A 17992-nucleotide genomic window follows, 5' to 3' on the forward strand; every position below is an offset into this window, starting at 1 on the left:
GTTGCTTCTTCCAGCCTTTTAAGTCTTTGAATGAACTTTATTTTCTTAATTCCTGCCTGTAAGCCAGCCAGTTCTTTTCTGATATCATTTCTTTCTTGAATCGGTTTCTTTTTTATCTTATTCAGGTTTTTTTTTTTTTTTATCTCATTCCTTGTCTTTTCATCTTTTCCTGTTGCTTTTCCATTTAATCTTGTTTTTTATTTTTGCCAGATTTAAAGGCCTTGTGTCCTTATACTGTTTTGAGGATGCCTAACTTTTTCCAGACTTCCCTTATCGCTCTATCATTATATCCAGTAAGCTCTGTCTTTGCAGATTTCATAGGCTCTTCCTTTTCCTTTACTGAAATATTTTCTTTTTCACACAGCTTGTGTTTTTCTTCTCCTTTTTTTTTTTTTTAATTTTAGAAAGTGAAACCTGCCAGGTATGTTTCCAACAAACTGACTCCTTTACCATCTACTCTGATCTACAACTCAGGGCAGGCTGACCTACACAAGTACCCAAACAAATCGCAGTTTCTAGAAGGCTTTTGATCAGATAAAATCTTGACTTACCCTCCCTGCTTGATGTTCTGGTTTTGTTGTTGTTCAGTCACTCAGTCTTTGTGACCCCATGGACTGCAGCACGCCAGGCTTCCCTGTCCTTCACTGTCTCCCTGAGTTTGCTCAAACTCATGTCCATCGAGTCAGTGATGCCATCCAACCATCTCATCCTCTGTCATCCCCTTCTCCTCCTGCCTTCAATCTTTCCCAGCATCGGGGTCTTTTCCAGTGAGTCAGTTCTTCGCATCAGGTGGTCCAAGTATTGGAGTTTCAGCTTCCGCATAGTCCTTCTAATGAATATTCAGGACTGATTTCCCTTAGGATGGACTGGTTGGATCTCCTTGCAGTTCAAGGGGCTCTCAAGAGTCTTCTCCAACACCGTAGTTCAAAAGCATCAGTTCTTTGGTGCTCATCCTTCTTGATGGTCCAACTCTCACATCCATACATGACTACTGGAAAAACCATAGCTTTGACAAGACAGACCTTTGTCAGCAAAGTAATGTCTTTGCTTTTTAATATATTTTCTAGGTTGGTCATAGCTTTTCTTCCAAGGAGCAAGTATCTTTTAATTTCATGGCTGCAATCACCATCTGCAGTGATTTTGGAGCCCGAGAAAGTAAAGTCTGTCACTGTTTCCCCATCTATTTATGATGACGTGATGGGATCAGATACCATGATCTTCATTTTTTGAATGTTGAATTTTAAGCCAGCTTTTTCACTCTCCTTTTTCACCTTCATTGAAAGGCCCTTTAGTTCTTTGCTTTCTGCCATAAGGGTGATATCATCTGCATATGTGAAGTGATTGATATTTCTCCCAGCAATCTTGATTCTAGCTTGTGCTTCATCCAGCCTGGCATTTCTCATGATGTACTCTGCATATAAGTTAATAAGCAGAGTGACAGTATACAGCCTCGATGTAATCTTTTCACAATTTTGAACCAGTCCATTGTTCCATGTCGGCTTCTAACGTTGCTTCTTCTGTATACAGGTTTCTTAGGAGGCAGGTAAGGTGTTCTGGTATTCCCATCTCTTGAAGAATTTTCCAAAGCTTGTTGTGATCCACACAGTCAAAGGCTTTAGCGTAATCAATGAAGCAGAAGTAAATGTTTCTCTGGATTTCCCTTGCTTTTTCTATAATCCAGAGGATATTGGCAATTTAATCACTGATTCCTCTGCCTTTTCTAAATTCAGCTTGTACATCTGGAGGTTCTCAGTTCATGTACTGTTGAAGCCTAGCTTGGAGTATTTTGAGCATGGTCTTGCTAGCATGTGAAATGGGTGCGTTTGTGCAGCAGTTTGAACATTCTTTGGCATTGCCCTTCTTTGAGATTGGAATGCAAACTGACCTTTTCCAGTCCTGTGGCCACTGCTGAGTTTTCCAAATTTGCTGGCATATTGAGTGCAGCACTTTCACAGCATCATCTTTGAGGATTTGAAATAGCTTAACTGGAATTCCATCACTTCACCTAGCTTTGTTCATAGTGATGCTTCCTAAGGCCCACTTGATTTTGCACTCTTGGATGCCTGGCTCTAGGTGAGTGAGCACACCATTGTGGTTGTCCAGGTCATTAAGAACTTTTTTGTATAGTTCTTCTGTGTATTCTTCCAACTTCTTAATATCTTTTTCTGTTAGGTCCATTCTGTCCTTTATTGTGCCCATCTTTGGGTGAAATGTTCCCTGGGTATCTCTTTCTTGAAGAGCTCTCTATTCTTTCCCATTGTTTTCCTCTATTGTTTTCATTATATAGTTTTCCTCTATTTCTTTGCATTGTTCATTTAGGAAGGCTTATCTCTCCTTGCTATTCTTTGGAACTCTGCACTCAATGAGTATATTTTTCCTTTTTCTCCTTTGCCTTTCGCTTCTCTTCTTTTCTCAGCTATTTGTAAGGCCTCCTCAGACAGCCATTTTACTTTTTTGCATTTCCTTTTTTGGGGAGGTTTTGATCACCATCTCCTGCACAGTGTTACGAACCTCGTATAGTTCTTCAGGCACTCTATCAGATTGAATCCCTTCAATCTGTCACTTCCACCGTATAATCATAAGAGATTTGATTTAGGTCATACTTAAATGGCCTAGTGGTTTTCCCTACTTTCTTCAATTTAGGTCTGAATTTGGCAATAAGGAGCTCATGATCTGAGCCGTAGTCAGCTCCTGGTCTTGTCTTTGCTGTTTGTATAGAGCCTCTCCATCTTTGGCTGCAAAGAATATAATCAGTCTGATTTCAGTATTGACCATCGGTGATGTTCATGTGTAGAGTCATCTCTTGTGTTATCGGAAGAAAGTGTTTGCTATGACCAGTTCATTCTCTTGGCAAAACTCTGTTAGCCTTTGCCCTGCTTCATTTTGTACTCCAAGCCACACTTGCCTGTTACACCAGGCAAGTTTGGCCTCGGATATTCTGATATGGGCAGAATATATGAAACTGAAATGTGGGGCACTTGATGCCACCAGGAATTCTGCTTTGCTGTCTCTTGTATCGCTTTGCTAATAGGGACTGTCCTCAGAATGGTACGTGTTCTCCCCAGTTCCCTTTAGCTTCTTTCCCAGTTGTTTTCTAGGAGTTTTTGCCCTGCCCAAATATATAAAGCTGAATGTACAAAGTTCAGTTCAGTTCAGTCGCTCAGTCGTGTCCGATTCTTTGCGACCCTGTGAACTGCAGCACACCAGGCCTCCCTGTCCATCACCAACTCCTGGAGTCCACCCAAACCCATGTCCATCGAGTCGGTGATGCCATCCAGCCATCTCAAACTCTGTCGCCCCCTTCTACCTTCAGTCTTTCCCAGCATCAGGGTCTTTTCACATGAGTTAGCTCTTCGCATCAGGTGGCCAAAGTATTGGAGTTTCAGCTTCAACATCAATCTTTCCAAAGAACACCCAGCACTGATCTCCTTCAGAATGGACTGGTTCGATCTCCTTGCAGTCCAAGGGACCCTCAAGAATCTTCTCCAACACCACAGTTCAAAAGCATCAGTTCTTCAGCTCTCAGCTTTCTTCACAGTCCAACTCTCACATCCATACATGACCACTGGAAAAACCATAGCCTTGATTAGACAGACCTTTGTTGGCAAAGTAATGTCTCTGCTTTTTAATATGCTTTCTAGGTTGGTCATAACTTTCCTTCCAAGTAATAAGCGTCTTTTAATTTCATGGCTGCAGTCACCATCTGTAGTGATTTTGGAGCCCAGAAAAATAAAGTCTGACACTGTTTCCACTGTTTCGCCATCTATTTGCCATGAAGTGATGGGACTGGATGCCATGATCTTAGTTTTCTGAATGCTGAGCTTTAAGCCAACTTTTTCACTCTCCTCTTTCATTTTCATCAAGAGGCTCTTAGTTCTTCACTTTCTGCCATAAGGGTGATGTCATCTGCATATCTGAGGTTATTGATATTTCTCCCGGCAATCTTGATTCCAGCTTGTGCTTCTTCCAGCCCAGCATTTCTTATGATGTACTCTGCATATAAGTTAAATAAGCAGGATGACAATATACAGCCTTGACGTACTCCTTTTCCTATTTGGAACCAGTCTGTTGTTCCATGTCCAGTTCTAAGTGTTGCTTCCTGACCTGCTTACAGGTTTCTCAAGAGACAGGTCAGGTGGTTTGGTATGCCCGTCTCTTTCAGAATTTTCTACAGTTTATTGTGATCCACACAGTCAAAGGCTTTGGCATAGTCCATAAAGCAGAAATAGATGTTTTTCTGGAACTCTCTTGCTTTTTCAATGATCCAGCGGATGTTGGCAGTTTGATCTCTGGTTCCTCTGCCTTTTCTAAAACCAGCTTGAACATCAGGAAGTTCACGGTTCACGTATTGCTGAAGCCTGGCTTGGAGAATTTTAAGCATTACTTTACTAGCGTGTGAGATGAGTGCAGTTGTGCGGTAGTTTGAGCACTCTTTGGCATTGCCTTTCTTCGGGATTGGAATGTACAAAGATGGAAGGACAAAGAGGCCAGAAGCCGTGTGTGTGTGGAGGGGGCAGGGCACAGTAATCTCACCAATACAGATATTTGCCTGATAGGGCTTTAAATCTGGCTGCAGTTTTACTATGAATACAGCCCTGAGTGTCTGAATCAGATAACCAGCTCTGGAGGGTGTGTGTTGTGCCTTCTTCTTTTCTCAGGTGGCCTCAGTTTCATGCGGCATGATAAGAAATCTGGAGAGGTGTGTTTTTTTTTTTTTTTTTCCTTTCCTCAGTCCAGTGTGCAGTTAATGGTTCCTGGGATCCTTTCAGACTTGGTGTTATCTGTTGATTTTAGTTTTACTTGTAGTGATTTCTTGGATTATTTCCTACACGTTTAGAAGTCGAGAGAGGTTGCAGGATTCAAGGCACACAGGGTGTCAAACTGGAAGTCCATCTCCTGATATTCTGGTTTTGCTTTCTGATACTAATGTTACCTAGAGTGGGCTCGTGTTCTTAAGTTTGGGGATAGAATTCCTAAAAGTCCTTATTGTGATCTCTTTACATTTGGCTTTTTAGTAAGAAGGGTGAAAGTTTCATCTGAATTTGACATAATACCATGTTTGCTTCTGTTTCAGGTAACAGCAGAAGCAGCAATGTTTCACTTCTTCAGGAAGCCTCTGGAATCTAAGAAGCCGTCAGTACCCGAGACAGAGGCAGATGGCTTTGTCCTTTTAGGTGAGCGGTTTTTGGATTTTGTTGTTTAGTGGCTCAGTCGTGTCTGACTCCTTGCGACCCCATGGACTGTAGCCCACCAGGCTCCTCTGTCCATGGGATTCTTCAGGCAAGAATACTGGAGTGGGTTGCCATTCCCTTCTCCAGGGGATCTTCCCAACCCAGGGATTGAAGCCACATTATTAGATGAATCATTTTTGCTTTAAAAGACTACTTGAAAAGTTATATGATTGATTTAAAAATATTTTTCTACTAATTCCAGAATAAGTTATGTATATGAAATGTATAAAAATATGGATCATTAATCACTTGAAATATTGTTGTCAAGTCTGACTTTTCTTGTATATCAGTTTGGAAGCGTCCTTCGGGTTTATTTTATAAAATCATCCCGTTTTTTTCTATCCCATAAGTGAGTCAGCCTTTTTAATTATGAAAAACCAGAAGTCTTGAAGAATTCTTGATAAATTCAAGTTCTGTTTGAAGAAGCAGGGCTTAGTGCTGTTTATAAATCAGCTTCTGAAATTAAATTAGGCATCCAGTACATAGTTGCTGAATGAGGTACATTTATTTTTTTATTTAAGTAGAGTTGATTTACAATATTACATTAATTTTCAGGGGTACAACATAGTGATTGAATATTTTCACAGATTAAGTGCCAGTAAAAATTATTATAAGATAAGAACTATTATAACATAATGGCTATAATTGTGCTGTACAGTACATCCTCGTTGCTTATCTTTTTTTGTATATAGTAGCCTGTATCTCTTAATCCCATACCCCTAACTTGCCCTTCTCTCTCCCTTTTGGTCACCACTAGTTTGTTTTCTGTATCTGTGAGTTTGTCTCTATTTTGCATATGCTTCACTTGTATTATTTTTGTGATTCCACATATAAGTGATGTCGTACAGTATTTGTCTTTCTGTGATTTATTTCACTAAACATAATGCTCTCTGGGTCCATCCATGTTGTTGCAAATAGCAAAATTTCATTCTTTTTTATGGCTTTTTATTCTTTTTTCTGTGTGTGTGTGCGCGTGCATTGCATCTTCTTAGTCCAGTCGTGTGTTGATAAGTACTTGGGTTTTCTCTTGTCTTGGCTATTATAGATGGTGCTACTGTGAGCTTTAGGGTACATGTATCTTTTTGAGTTAGTGTTTTCATTTTTTCCTGCTATACACCCAGGAGTGGGATTGCTGGATCATATGGCAGCTCATTTTTAGTGTTTTAAGGAACCTCCATTCTGTTTTTCATAGTGGCTATACCAGTTTACATTCCCATCAAGAGTTTTGAAGTACACTTTAAAATCTAAATATGTTAAATAGTGTCTCCTGAATCTTAAGACTAGTTTATTTTCTATTATAAAATTAATCCCTCCTAGTTGTTAAGATTTTAGTGGCTTTAAAAAATATTCCTTTCAACCAGATATTATGCTCTTCCCAAGGGGAGTTCTGAAACATGACATTTCCATCATGTCATTTGCCAGTCCCAAAGAAGGGATTGGCAGTCTTTGGCTGGTTCTTCCCAGCTGTTGTCTTCTCATAGGGCGTTGAGGAGGAGCTAAAACCCAGTGTCCCCTGGGGACATGCGTCCTCTTCCACCTGGATTTCCTTCTGCTAGAGTCAGCTCCTTATCTGAGGATTTGCATGAACTCATAGAGTGTTTGCTCTTGACAGTATATTCTCAGGGTCTCCCTTTGTAGATTCTGGTTCCCTACCTCTTCTCTCTATAGCTTGGCCTAGTCAGTCCAAGGTCCCCTGGCATTGGCAAAGGCTCTGTGTGTCTTGACAAGTGGAAGACAGCTTTTTGGGTTTGCAGGTTATGTTGAACTTTTAGGTTAGGCCTTCTAAGAGTCAGGCTCACACCATGCCTCTGACCCCACACATTCAGAATGGGTGGGTGGATCTCTGCCTCTTCAGCACTTCTCTTCAGGACCTGGTCTCTTGCAGTAAGGACACGGGGGTTTTACCCCTCTGGCCCTCTTCCACTTCTTGGCCTTAATTTCTGGGAGACCAGAGGAGAGTTTTCCTTGTAGTTAAATGCTACCATAAAATATCCTATCTTTTCCACAGTCATGTTCTGGTAGGCCTGTGGGTTTCCTGGATCTGCTTCCTGGGGCCTGGAACAGGGGCCGTAGGTGAAAGTGGTGAGAGCTGTTTTCTCTGTGACCAGATCTGCTGCGTCTGAGGAAAATTAGCAGGGCATAGTCTGACTAGGGTTGCTGGTTTTTCTGGGGAGCCTCCTGACAGGGATGAAGTGGGGTGCCACCAACCCCGCTGCTTCCCTGGCCCTTCTTACAGTGTCAGGAAATTGTGCTTTGGCTTCCAAGACAGAACCGGCTCTGTCATCCCCCACTTCTGTTTCCAGGGCTGCCAGTGTTGCTTCCCTCTGACCTGCCGAATTAGCCCAATTAACGGAAAAAACTTCAGGGGTGCCTCTGGTCTCCTCTGATGTTTCTGCCTCTTCAGGAGTTTCACAATAAGTTCTTTCAGAAATTTGCTCTAGCAATGCCTGGTTCTCCAAACCCTGCTCTGTATTTCTTGTTTTAGAATACCTCTGTAGCCTGGAGAAAGGCATGCAACCCACTCCAGTACTCTTGCCTGGAGAACCCCCATGGACAGAGGAGCCGGGTGGGCTACAGTCCGGGGGTCCCATGCAGTGACACAGCAGAAGTGACAGCACACGGCTCTAATGCACATGCAGAGAGCTGTGTTTTCCTGCTGTCTCATGATTAGAAATAGTGCACTGGCGTGTCTGCGAGCACACAGCTTCTGCAGTGTACTTGAAGAACTCGATCCGTCTTGCCTTCTTCTGTGGCCTGCCACTTGCAGCATCACAGAGACAAGTTTTAACCACAGCTGAAAAAGCTGCTGCGGCTGCTGTCTCTAAAATCTCCTCCAGTGTCTGGTAGCTTGAAGATATTTCACTGCCTGTCTTAGCCCAGCAGGGGTTTCTGCCCCCAACTGGTGAAGCTTCTGTTGTGGACTCTACCTTTCTAAGAAAGAGTAGTTTGAGTAGTGGTCTTTACCTGAGGCTCAGAAGACAGAAATGCCAAGAGTTGCTACTTCTTGAGGGAATCTCCAGCTATTACTTCCTCTAGTATGGTTTCACAGACCAGCTGCTCCGTCTGATACCTCTCAGCTCTAACCGTGCTGTTTCCCGTAAGCTGACACGCTGTGTGTTGAGGGCGTTCTTGCAGGGCCATCTTGGCCTGAGTGGGATTTAGCTCCTGCACCACGTGTCCTGCGGTTGAGCAGTCACAATGAGGCTTCATCCTGCCCCAGGCTCAGGACTGCAATTTAATTTCAGGTGCGGTTGGTCCCACACCCTTGTTCAAATGATCCAAACAAGAGCAGACCCCCACATGTTGACTGAGGCCTCCTGGTCCTTCAGCTGCCGTGTCTACTGATGCTTATCTTGGTTTAGTGCCATTTTTTTCCCCAGGTGTAAAGCTCCAACCCCTCCACCATTTTCCATGAAAAATCCTTGGGTTACCTACTGTTGTGATTTTTTTTTCCTCCTAGAATCTTCCAGAAAGTTTTTTTTATTTGTTTGTTTGTTTTGTTTTTATCTCCTGCTTTCAGGAAGAAAAGGAGAGGACAGAGTGCCCTTCTTGCACCTGGTGTTTTTTTAAGTTTAGCTCAGAATAATTTTTATGCCAAAGTGGCATATTTTGGGTTGGTATATCTGCCACCCTTCACCATTTGGGGAAGTTACAAAACCTCCCAGGTATCATTTAGCTTATTTAGAAAATGAGCATGATAACAATAGGGTTATTGAGGAGATTAAATGAGTTAATGTGTGTAATATGCTTAGGAGAACACTTTGAGTGAGGTGGTCATGTTATCTCCATATACAGTGCATGCTAAATTGCTTCAGTCATGTTCAGCTCTTTGTGACCCCATGGACTGTGGCCTGCCAGGCTCTCTGTCCATGAGATTTCCCAGGCAAGAATATTGGAGTGGGTTGCTGTACCTTCTCCGGTGGCTCAAACCCAGGGATCAAACCCATATCTTTTACGTCTCCTGCATTCGCAGGGTGGTTCTTTACCACTAGCTCCCTGGGAAGCCCCCATATACAGAAGAGGACTTGAAAAAGTTTGCCAGCTTACATGGGCCAGATCTGGAATTAGCCCAGGCCTTCTAACTTCAGAGCCTGTCCTCTTAACCACTAAGCTATCCATCTTTTTTTTTTTTTTAAGTCACATTATCATTTTAAATTTTGAGACAGTAGTGACACTTGAGCAATCCCACTGCTGGGCATACACACTGAGGAAACCAGCATTGAAAGAGACACGTGTACCCCGTGTTCATCGCAGCACTGTTTATAATAGCCAGGACATGGAAGCAACCTAGATGTCCATCAGCAGATGAATGGATAAGAAAGCGGTGGTACATATACACAATGGAGTATTACTCAGCCATTGAAAAGAATACATTTGAATCAGTTCTAATGAGGTGGATGAAACTGGAGCCTATTATACAGAGTGAAGTAAGCCAGAAAGAAAAACACCAATACAATATACTAACGCATATATATGGAATTTAGAAAGATGGTAACAATACCCCTGTGTACGAGACAGCAAAAGAGACACTGATGTATAGAACAGTCTTATGGACTCTGTGGGAGAGGGAGAGGGTGGGATGATTTGGGAGAATGGCATTGAAATACGTATAATATCATATATGGAACGAGTTGCCAGTCCAGGTTCGATGCACGATATTGGATGCTTGGGCTGGTGCACTGGGACGACCCAGAGGGAGGGTATGGGGAGGGAGGAGGGAGGAGGGTTCAGGATGGGGAACACATGTATACCTGTGGCGGATTCATTTCGATATTTGGCAAAACCAATACAATATTGTAAAGTTTAAAAATAAAATTAAAAAAAATAAAATTAAAAAATAAAAAATAAATAAAAAAATAAAAATTTAAATTGTGTTCAATAATTTTCAAATATTCCTTAAGTAACTTTATTATTGAATGGGATTAAAATATAGTGCAAAGGAGAACACGATTAAATGCCAGAGAAGTATAAATATATCATGTCTGTCAGTTTTAACTTTCCCTGAGTTCCCTAGACAATTAATTTTTAAAAGACAAAGTGCTATGCTTTTTTGTTTTCTTTTTTTAATAAAACAGGGTTGGTTGTGTTATACATAAATTTGGGTTTAATTTTGGCTGCCTCAGACTTTCCACTATTTAATATTTTTAAATACTTAAAAATATTACAATAAACTATAATCTCCTTAATGAAGTTGAGATTGGAAGACAGAGTCAGCCCTCTATTTCCACAAAGTTCCACATCTATGAATTCAACCAACTGCAGATTGAAAATATTGAAAGAAAAAAAATCCAGAGTGGTCCAGCAAAGTAAAACTTAAATTTGCCATGTGTCTAGCAACTGTTTACATGCCATTTATATTGTATCAGGTGTGATGAGTAATTTAAAGTATACAGGAGGGTATGCATAGCTTATATGCAAATACTGAACTGTTTTATTTAAGGAGCTTGGTGAGCCGCTGCAGATTTTAGTAAGGGTACTGCAGAAACCTAGGGACAGCTATACACTGTTGAGTTAGTGAAGTATCCTTCTGCAGTTAAAGCCTTAACTGAGAATTGACCAATAAAAGTCAGGATAGATTATTTGGGACTATAGTAAATTATCTTAAAAAATAGAATGGTAATCTGCTTTTAGAAACTGGTCTAAGTTCTTTTTATCATATGGTTCTACATTAACTTATATAATATCTACTTTTACTCTCAGAGCATGCTCTATGTATGTGTAAAAAAATTTGAAAAATATCACATAGGTCAGATGATAGCTATGAACTACTTTTATCAACATGACTCCGTCCTTTGGCATATGTGCTTTGGTTATCATGTGTCCACTCATCTTGCTTGGTCCTTTTGTGCAGAAGATAGATTGAAGGAAAATAATTGTATGTACGTGTTTCTGTGTGTTTACTAACTTACAAATGATACAACTAAGTGAAGACTTAGATTATGTCTATACCAACAACTTCTTCAGTTCATTTCAGTCGCTCAGTCGTGGCTGACTCTCTGCGACCCCATGAATCGCAGCACGCCAGGCCTCCCTGTCCATCACCAGCTCCCGGAGTCCACCCAAACCCATGTCCATTGAGTCAGTGATGCCATCCAACCATCTCGTCCTCTGTCATGCCCTTCTCCTCCTGCCCTCAATCTTTCTCAGCATTAGGGTCTTTTCAAATGAGTCAGTTCTTCGCATCAAGTGGCCAGAGTATTGGAGTTTCAGCTTCAACATCAGTCCTTCCAATGAACACTCAGGACTGATCTCCTTTAAGATGGACTGGTTGGATCTCCTTACAGTCAGAGGGACTCTCAAGAGTCCTCTCCAACACCACAGTTCAAAAGCATCGATTCTTCAGTGCTCAGCTTTCCTTATAGTGCAGCTCTCACATCCATACATGACCACTGGAAAAACCATGGCGTTGACTAGATAGACCTTTGTCGGCAAACTGATGTCTCTGCTTTTTAATATGCTGTCTAGGTTGGTCACAGTTTTTCTTTGAAGGAGCAAGCATCTTTTAATTTCATGGCTGCAGTAACCATCTGCAGTGATTTTGGAACCCAAGAAAATAAAGTCTGTCACTATTTCCATTGTTTCCCCATCTGTTTGCCATGAAGTGATGGGACCAGATGCCATGATCTTAGTTTTCTGAATGTTGAGCTTTAAGCCAGCTTTTTCACTGTCCGCTTTCACTTTCATCAAGCGGCTCTTTGTTTTTCTTCGCTTTCAAGGTGGTATCATCTGAGTATCTGAGGTTATTGATATTTCTCCCGGCAGTCTTGATCCCAGCTTGTGCTTCATCCAGCCCAGCATCTCACATGATGTACCCTGCATATATGTTAAATAAACAGGGTGACAATATACAACCTTGACATGCTCCTTTCCCAGTTTGGAATCAGTCTGTTGTTCCATGTGTCTAACTCTTGCCTCTTGATCTGAATACAGATTTCTCAACAACTTCTTATCAGTATGGATTCTGTAGAATTTGTTAAGACTGTTATCTTACTTGGCCTTTATAACGTATTTCTAAAAAGGTTAGAGGTTAGAGTAAATTATTTTGTTAAGGGTATAAGTTACCTGTATTTCCCTCCTTGACAATACCTTTTCCCCTAGACGTGCCTTCCAACTTAGCACAAATAGGTTTGAGGTCACAATTATTAGATGGTGTTGCTGAAGTCAACACCCATGACTTGAAACTCAGGGTCTAAGCAGACCCTAGGCTCTTTTATTGATAATAGGGATATATGGGCTGCTTGTACAAAATTAGCTCACTTTTGGACAGAAAGCTTTTTCCATTAGGGTTTCCAAAGCTTTTAGCCTTTGTAAAATGTCGAGTGTGCTAAATAATAGTAAGGAAATTAAAAACAAAAAGGCCTGGTGGAAAAACATCCTTTCGCTTTAACTAGTTCCTATTCTCATAAGGAGGTAATAACTATTCGTTCATTCAGTAATGAAATCGAAGTAATCCTCTAGGGTACTCATTTTACACAAAAACAAATTGCAGTTTTCTTTTGTATCACTGGGTGGCGGTTTTTCTTAGTCTTACACTACTGTTTAAAACCCCAGCAAGCCTGGTACTATTTGTAATTACCAGGGTTTTCTTCTGTTATGACATGTTTAATTGTGCTTTCAAGACATTATCTTTAGGTTGATTACAAATTTACTACTGTAGTATGAAACCTCTTATTTTAAATTAAGGAAAAGAGTATCTGTTGCCTAGATGTTGGCATAAAATCCTTACAAAACGAAGACAAAGGCATGAATTAGCTTATTATATTATAGAAAAAAAGAAAAATATCAGCAACCAAGAAAAGTCACAGAAAATAAAGTGGAAAGGATTATTGTATGTTCACCAACATTGGTGACCAAATAGTGAATGTAACTTTGGAGCAGGCAAAATGAAATTGGGCAAACACCATTAAAGAGAGTAAAGGAATTGGGTTACAGTAAAACTAAAGTTCATGGTGTTTTTCAGAATATGCAGGTGCTTCTTAAAACTATAGCCTAAGAACTTCTAGCTCCCATTAAGCTAATTATTTTGTAAAACTGATTGAATTTAGAATCAGTTTAGTAATTCACCACAGCTTGGATTTCATCTTTTAAATACTGACACTGAAGTATGTACTTGAGTCTCACCTCTGTTTGCCAGTTTAAATGGTAAATCAGGTTTTGGGAAATAGTGTGTTAGTTTTAAGACTGTCTCCTACTGAATTCCCCATGGTGGGAATCATTGAAACCATGCATACACACTAAAGTTGAACTGTCACATTTTTATGTGGAACTTTTTAGGTAGTGTCTTCATCTCTGTACTGTGGCCTTTATTTAAAAGTGGAAATCTAGTGGTGTATAATAAAAATGTACATTCCAGAGAATAAGGGACAGTAAGTCACTCTGATTCTGTGTAGGACTGAAGGCTTTAATGAAAACAGCAGTGACAGAAACTAAACAGATTTTCACCATGTGTTTCCCCATCCTTACAAGAGAAGCATAACATCTTCAAAAGAAAGTGTTTATGGGTTAAAAAAGCAGCCGACCCTATTCATATCTGCTTACCCGTGTATTGTGCTATTCAGAAAAAGTCAAATTACAGTGAATTTACTTGGCAGTCTTTCTGTTTTTTTCTCTTGACCTTTCAGTTCTAAAGGAAGTATGCCAGGATTTTCAACTGAACTCATAGCGCAGTTGTTTATTTTCCCATTGAGAAATGGTGAGTTGTGTGTATAATGGATAAAAATGAACAGAATTTGCACATTCGTTGCTTCCTAATTCTGGTTCATCTCGTGGCGTTCAGAGGTGAAACTGTTGAGGCCAGGCTGAGCCCTGTGGGATGTACCACCCTGCCTTGTCTCCTGAAGGGTGCAGGATGAGAGGGGGCTTCACGGGGCGGGGCAGAGATGTCCACGAGCTGAGAGGCAGCACAGGCCCCTCCGTGGCACACAGTCAGTTGTGAGTTGTGAGAAAGGGGCTCAGAAGACTCAGCCGACTCAAATGTGAGTTAAGGATCTGTCTCCCTGACTCAGTGAGTCTAACCTTCTTTTGAATTAGGGGGCAGTTTGCAAAAGTGCTGGTGCTGGGGCTTCATCCCTCCATTCTGATTAGACACACGTGGGGTTTGGCCCAGACACTGACTTTTTTCCCAGAGTTTCCCCAGATAGTTCTTGTGAGCATGCAAGGCTGAGAACTGCTGCAGTTCACTCTTTATAATTTAGTTATGGACACCATCAAATCATGTGTTAAAACACTTTGACAAAGACCTCATAAAAATACAAAAGTTACAGTTTCTCTTCCACTGCAGTTGAGCCATAAACAAAAAAACGACAAAATTTCTAGGTAGAACATCTTTTCAAACATTATATAAATAGCAGAAAGATTCAGATTTCTAAGGAATGAAATTGGTTTCTTAAATATATTTAGAAACTTAAAACATTTTTTTTAATCAGTAAAGCAGTTGAGAAGCATTTTTGTCAACTTAATTATACAAATATGAATTCCAAGTGGCTTGTAACTCTTTCTGTCTTTGGCCATAGAGTATCTAATCTAGAGTAACTTTAGGTAAATTTATTTGACAAATTAACATCTGTGAGCTCTTCAGAGCCACTCTGATGTATTTTTTATTTGAACTGAAGCCATCAGGCAGTCAGATTTTTAGTCCACTCTTTGGTGTAGTTGACCAGTTTACTATGGTACTGTTTCCTGGAGGACACTTTTTCAGCACAACTTCAGTAGGCAAAAAAATTTATGTGTGCTCACCATAGACCATAAATGGGTTTCCTCTAGCATTTACTCAGAGGCTTTCATAATGTTATATCTTCCACATCTGAGACCACTTTAACTGAAAAATTATGATGAATAGCTTTGATAGTTTCACTTAAAGTTTATTCTTATTTCATTCTGTTAAGGAAATAATAGGGATGAGAATCTAAGTAGAATGTACACTTATGAGCATTGCAGTTTGTACTAGTAATTTAGATAGGGTTGGAAGTCCTAAATATTGTCTTGCTAGTAATTTTAATAATGCTGCAATATTGTTTTATATTTAAGTGGTTGTCTTGTTCAGTATCTGTTTTTTCCCATTGTATGCAGCCAAAGCATATTATGAAAGGAAGAGTTCTTACTGAGGTCACACATTAATCTTTCCAAATGTGAATTTCTGAGAATGTGTCTTCTTTCATTATATCATGATAGAATTATGGTGGTACCTCAAAATAGCATTCTCTAGTAAACTAAGCCAGAAGAAAAAGCTTTTTTAAACTGTTGTTTTTGTTTTTCATATTTAGTACATAAGTTTAGAGCTTAGCCATTGGTTAATAACACTATATTACATTATATATTGTTATTCAGTCACTGAATTCAGTTCTTTCAAGAACATACTTCACTTTGATTCTCCCAGGAGCCTCGGAGATCTGATGAAGTTACTAAAACTCATACTACAAGAAAAACATCTTAAATTAGTGTAAGATGGTCTTTTCTTGTTGTGGTAGTCATCAGGTGAACATTCTTGAACACTTTTCTGTTCTGGACACTCTGCTCCTTGTTTAAAAAAGAATGCAGATTTATGGGCTTGACCCATAGCCAGTAAAACAGAATCTTTGTAAATATAGCCTAAGAATCAGCATTTTTAAAAACAGCATTGCAGGTGATTTTTATGCAGGCAAATATTGAGAATCACTGAAATAATTCTTTTATAACGTGTGGTAGGAGAGCAGAACATTTTCAGGTGGTGGGAAAGGCTATAAAGTATGTGCATTCAGAAGAATCTGGAACATATTCAGGGCCAGTAAGCAATTCTTCAGAGAGAGGGTATGTCAGGGCCACTGGTGAGGAACGAGTCTAGAACTGGGATTTGCACTGGGCCTGTGTGCCATTCTGGGACATTAGAATTCTCTCCTGTTGTCAGTAATGAACTATCAGATATCTGACCATTTTAAAACAGTGAAGTATTGTTTGGGTTTTTATTTTATTGGAAATCTGTTAATTTAAAAAAATGGAGCTAATTTAATAATTTCATCCAGTTGAGAATTGTTTTTTAATGGAAGGCATGATCACCTCTTGAATGCATTGCTGAGACGGTGCACACACACTCATGCCAGGTGGACGGGATGTGACAAGGAGACAATCAGCCAGTGAAGTGCGTGGGGCCGCCAGGCTGCAAGTCACTCTCTCAGACACTTCCAATTCCACCTTCTCCACATCTGTTCGTTTCGACACAGGGTAGGAGTAGATAGGAATAGAAGCTACTAGTTTTCCTTCTATATCTGCTTCTCTCTACTTCTTTGCTAGAGGTATTTTATCCAGCCACATGGCCATTTTGTGGTTGGATGTGGAATTTTGATGAAATTTCTGGCCCACGTGATATAAGAAGGAACATTGTACTGCAGGTTTTATGGAACCTTTTAAACGCACAGCTGGTGTGTACCTTCCACCTCTCCCCTGCCCCTAACTTTTCTCATGCTGGAGTACGGATATGATGGTTTGATGGTGGACAAGCTGCCATCTTGGATCATGAAGACTAGAGTGCATTGTGAGGATAAATGAAGAATAAGTGGGGAAGAGCCTGGGTCCTTAAAAAGACTGTGGAGTTGCCGCAACAACCCCATAATGCTTGCCTTTGAACTGCTTTTATGCGAGACAGGGATAAACTTCTGTGTGAGCCACTATTTTATTTTGTCATCTGCAGATGACCAAACCCAGGTACTGAACTGGAAACCATAATATTCAGATTCCAAGTTCTATCATTTTCTTGCTGTGGATCAAGCAGGCTCCTTAGCCTTTCAGCCTCATTTTCCTTCCATATAAAAAGTTAATAGCATTATGGCTTCCTCATGACGTTGTTAGAGAAGAGGAATGAGAGGAAACTTCACACCGATTTCTTCACTTACAAAAGTGAGAATAAGAAGTTCACTTGCTAATCCTGATGAGCTCGGCGACATGCTAGGGAGAATGATTCCGAGCCAGCCTCTCCGGGCTCAGCTGGAGAGAATGCAGTGATCATTAGTACTGTAGATTGTAGGCAAGGGAATGGTAAGCACCCTATGACCCATAGGTCTTTCTTCCACTCACCCTGGAAGACCATTGCATGCTTCTGCAATGAGTCCAGCAAATAGTCCATTCATATCCGTTAAACGCTGAAATGTTTATAAAGTATGCATTAACTAATGGAACGTTATTAAAGAATTGAGAAATGTTGCTACACTCTGGTTATCAGAAAGTTAGAAACTGATTCATTCCCTGCTATCAGTATTTCCATCAAAAATGGCATATACTTTTATGGCCATGCATATGTGTGTGTGTATGATATTTTTAATGAGAAGTATTAAGAATACTAAAGCTTTATATGGTAGTATTAATGACTTAAAAGCATCATTGTTCTGAGATTTTTTTCAGTATTCAAAGTCAAACAGCTCAGCCCTAAAGTTATGAAATGACTTATTTTTATTTCTGGCATCTATTATTTCCTGATGCACAAGCTGAAAATATGCTTGGCAGCGCCGGAGGAAAACTGTAACCCTTAAAATAGTTTGATGGATTGCTTAAAGGAATTGATAACTGTGATAACCAGTTATTGCCCTTGTTGTTATCACTGTGTTAGGGGGTCTTAGCCATGATGAGTTTGAAGGCCTGAGTGGAGTGCTCTGGAAGCCTCCTGAAATTACAAGCAAGATACTGTGTTTGCATTTTTGGGTGAGAAGGGTCTCTGAATTTTATCAGATTGTCAAAGATCTGTGACCCTAAAAAGGTTAAATAGTGACTTTTCTATCTATGGCTAGGTATACCAG

General features: G+C 40.3%; 1 protein-coding gene across 3 annotated transcripts in view; it reads left to right on the forward strand.

Moving 5' to 3' along the window:
- Positions 1–17992, forward strand: part of UMAD1 (UBAP1-MVB12-associated (UMA) domain containing 1) — a 295711-nt gene that overhangs the window by 32922 nt on the left and 244797 nt on the right. For all 3 annotated transcript variants that reach the window (XM_025290894.3, XM_044946492.2, XM_044946491.2), the window contains exon 2: positions 5075–5174. In XM_025290894.3, coding sequence (XP_025146679.1) covers positions 5093–5174 — 82 coding nt within the window. In that variant the 5' untranslated portion in view covers positions 5075–5092. The remainder of the gene's footprint in view (positions 1–5074; positions 5175–17992) is intronic.

This window comes from Bubalus bubalis, chromosome 8, assembly GCF_019923935.1.
Source record: "Bubalus bubalis isolate 160015118507 breed Murrah chromosome 8, NDDB_SH_1, whole genome shotgun sequence".
Taxonomy (NCBI): Eukaryota; Metazoa; Chordata; class Mammalia; order Artiodactyla; family Bovidae; genus Bubalus; species Bubalus bubalis.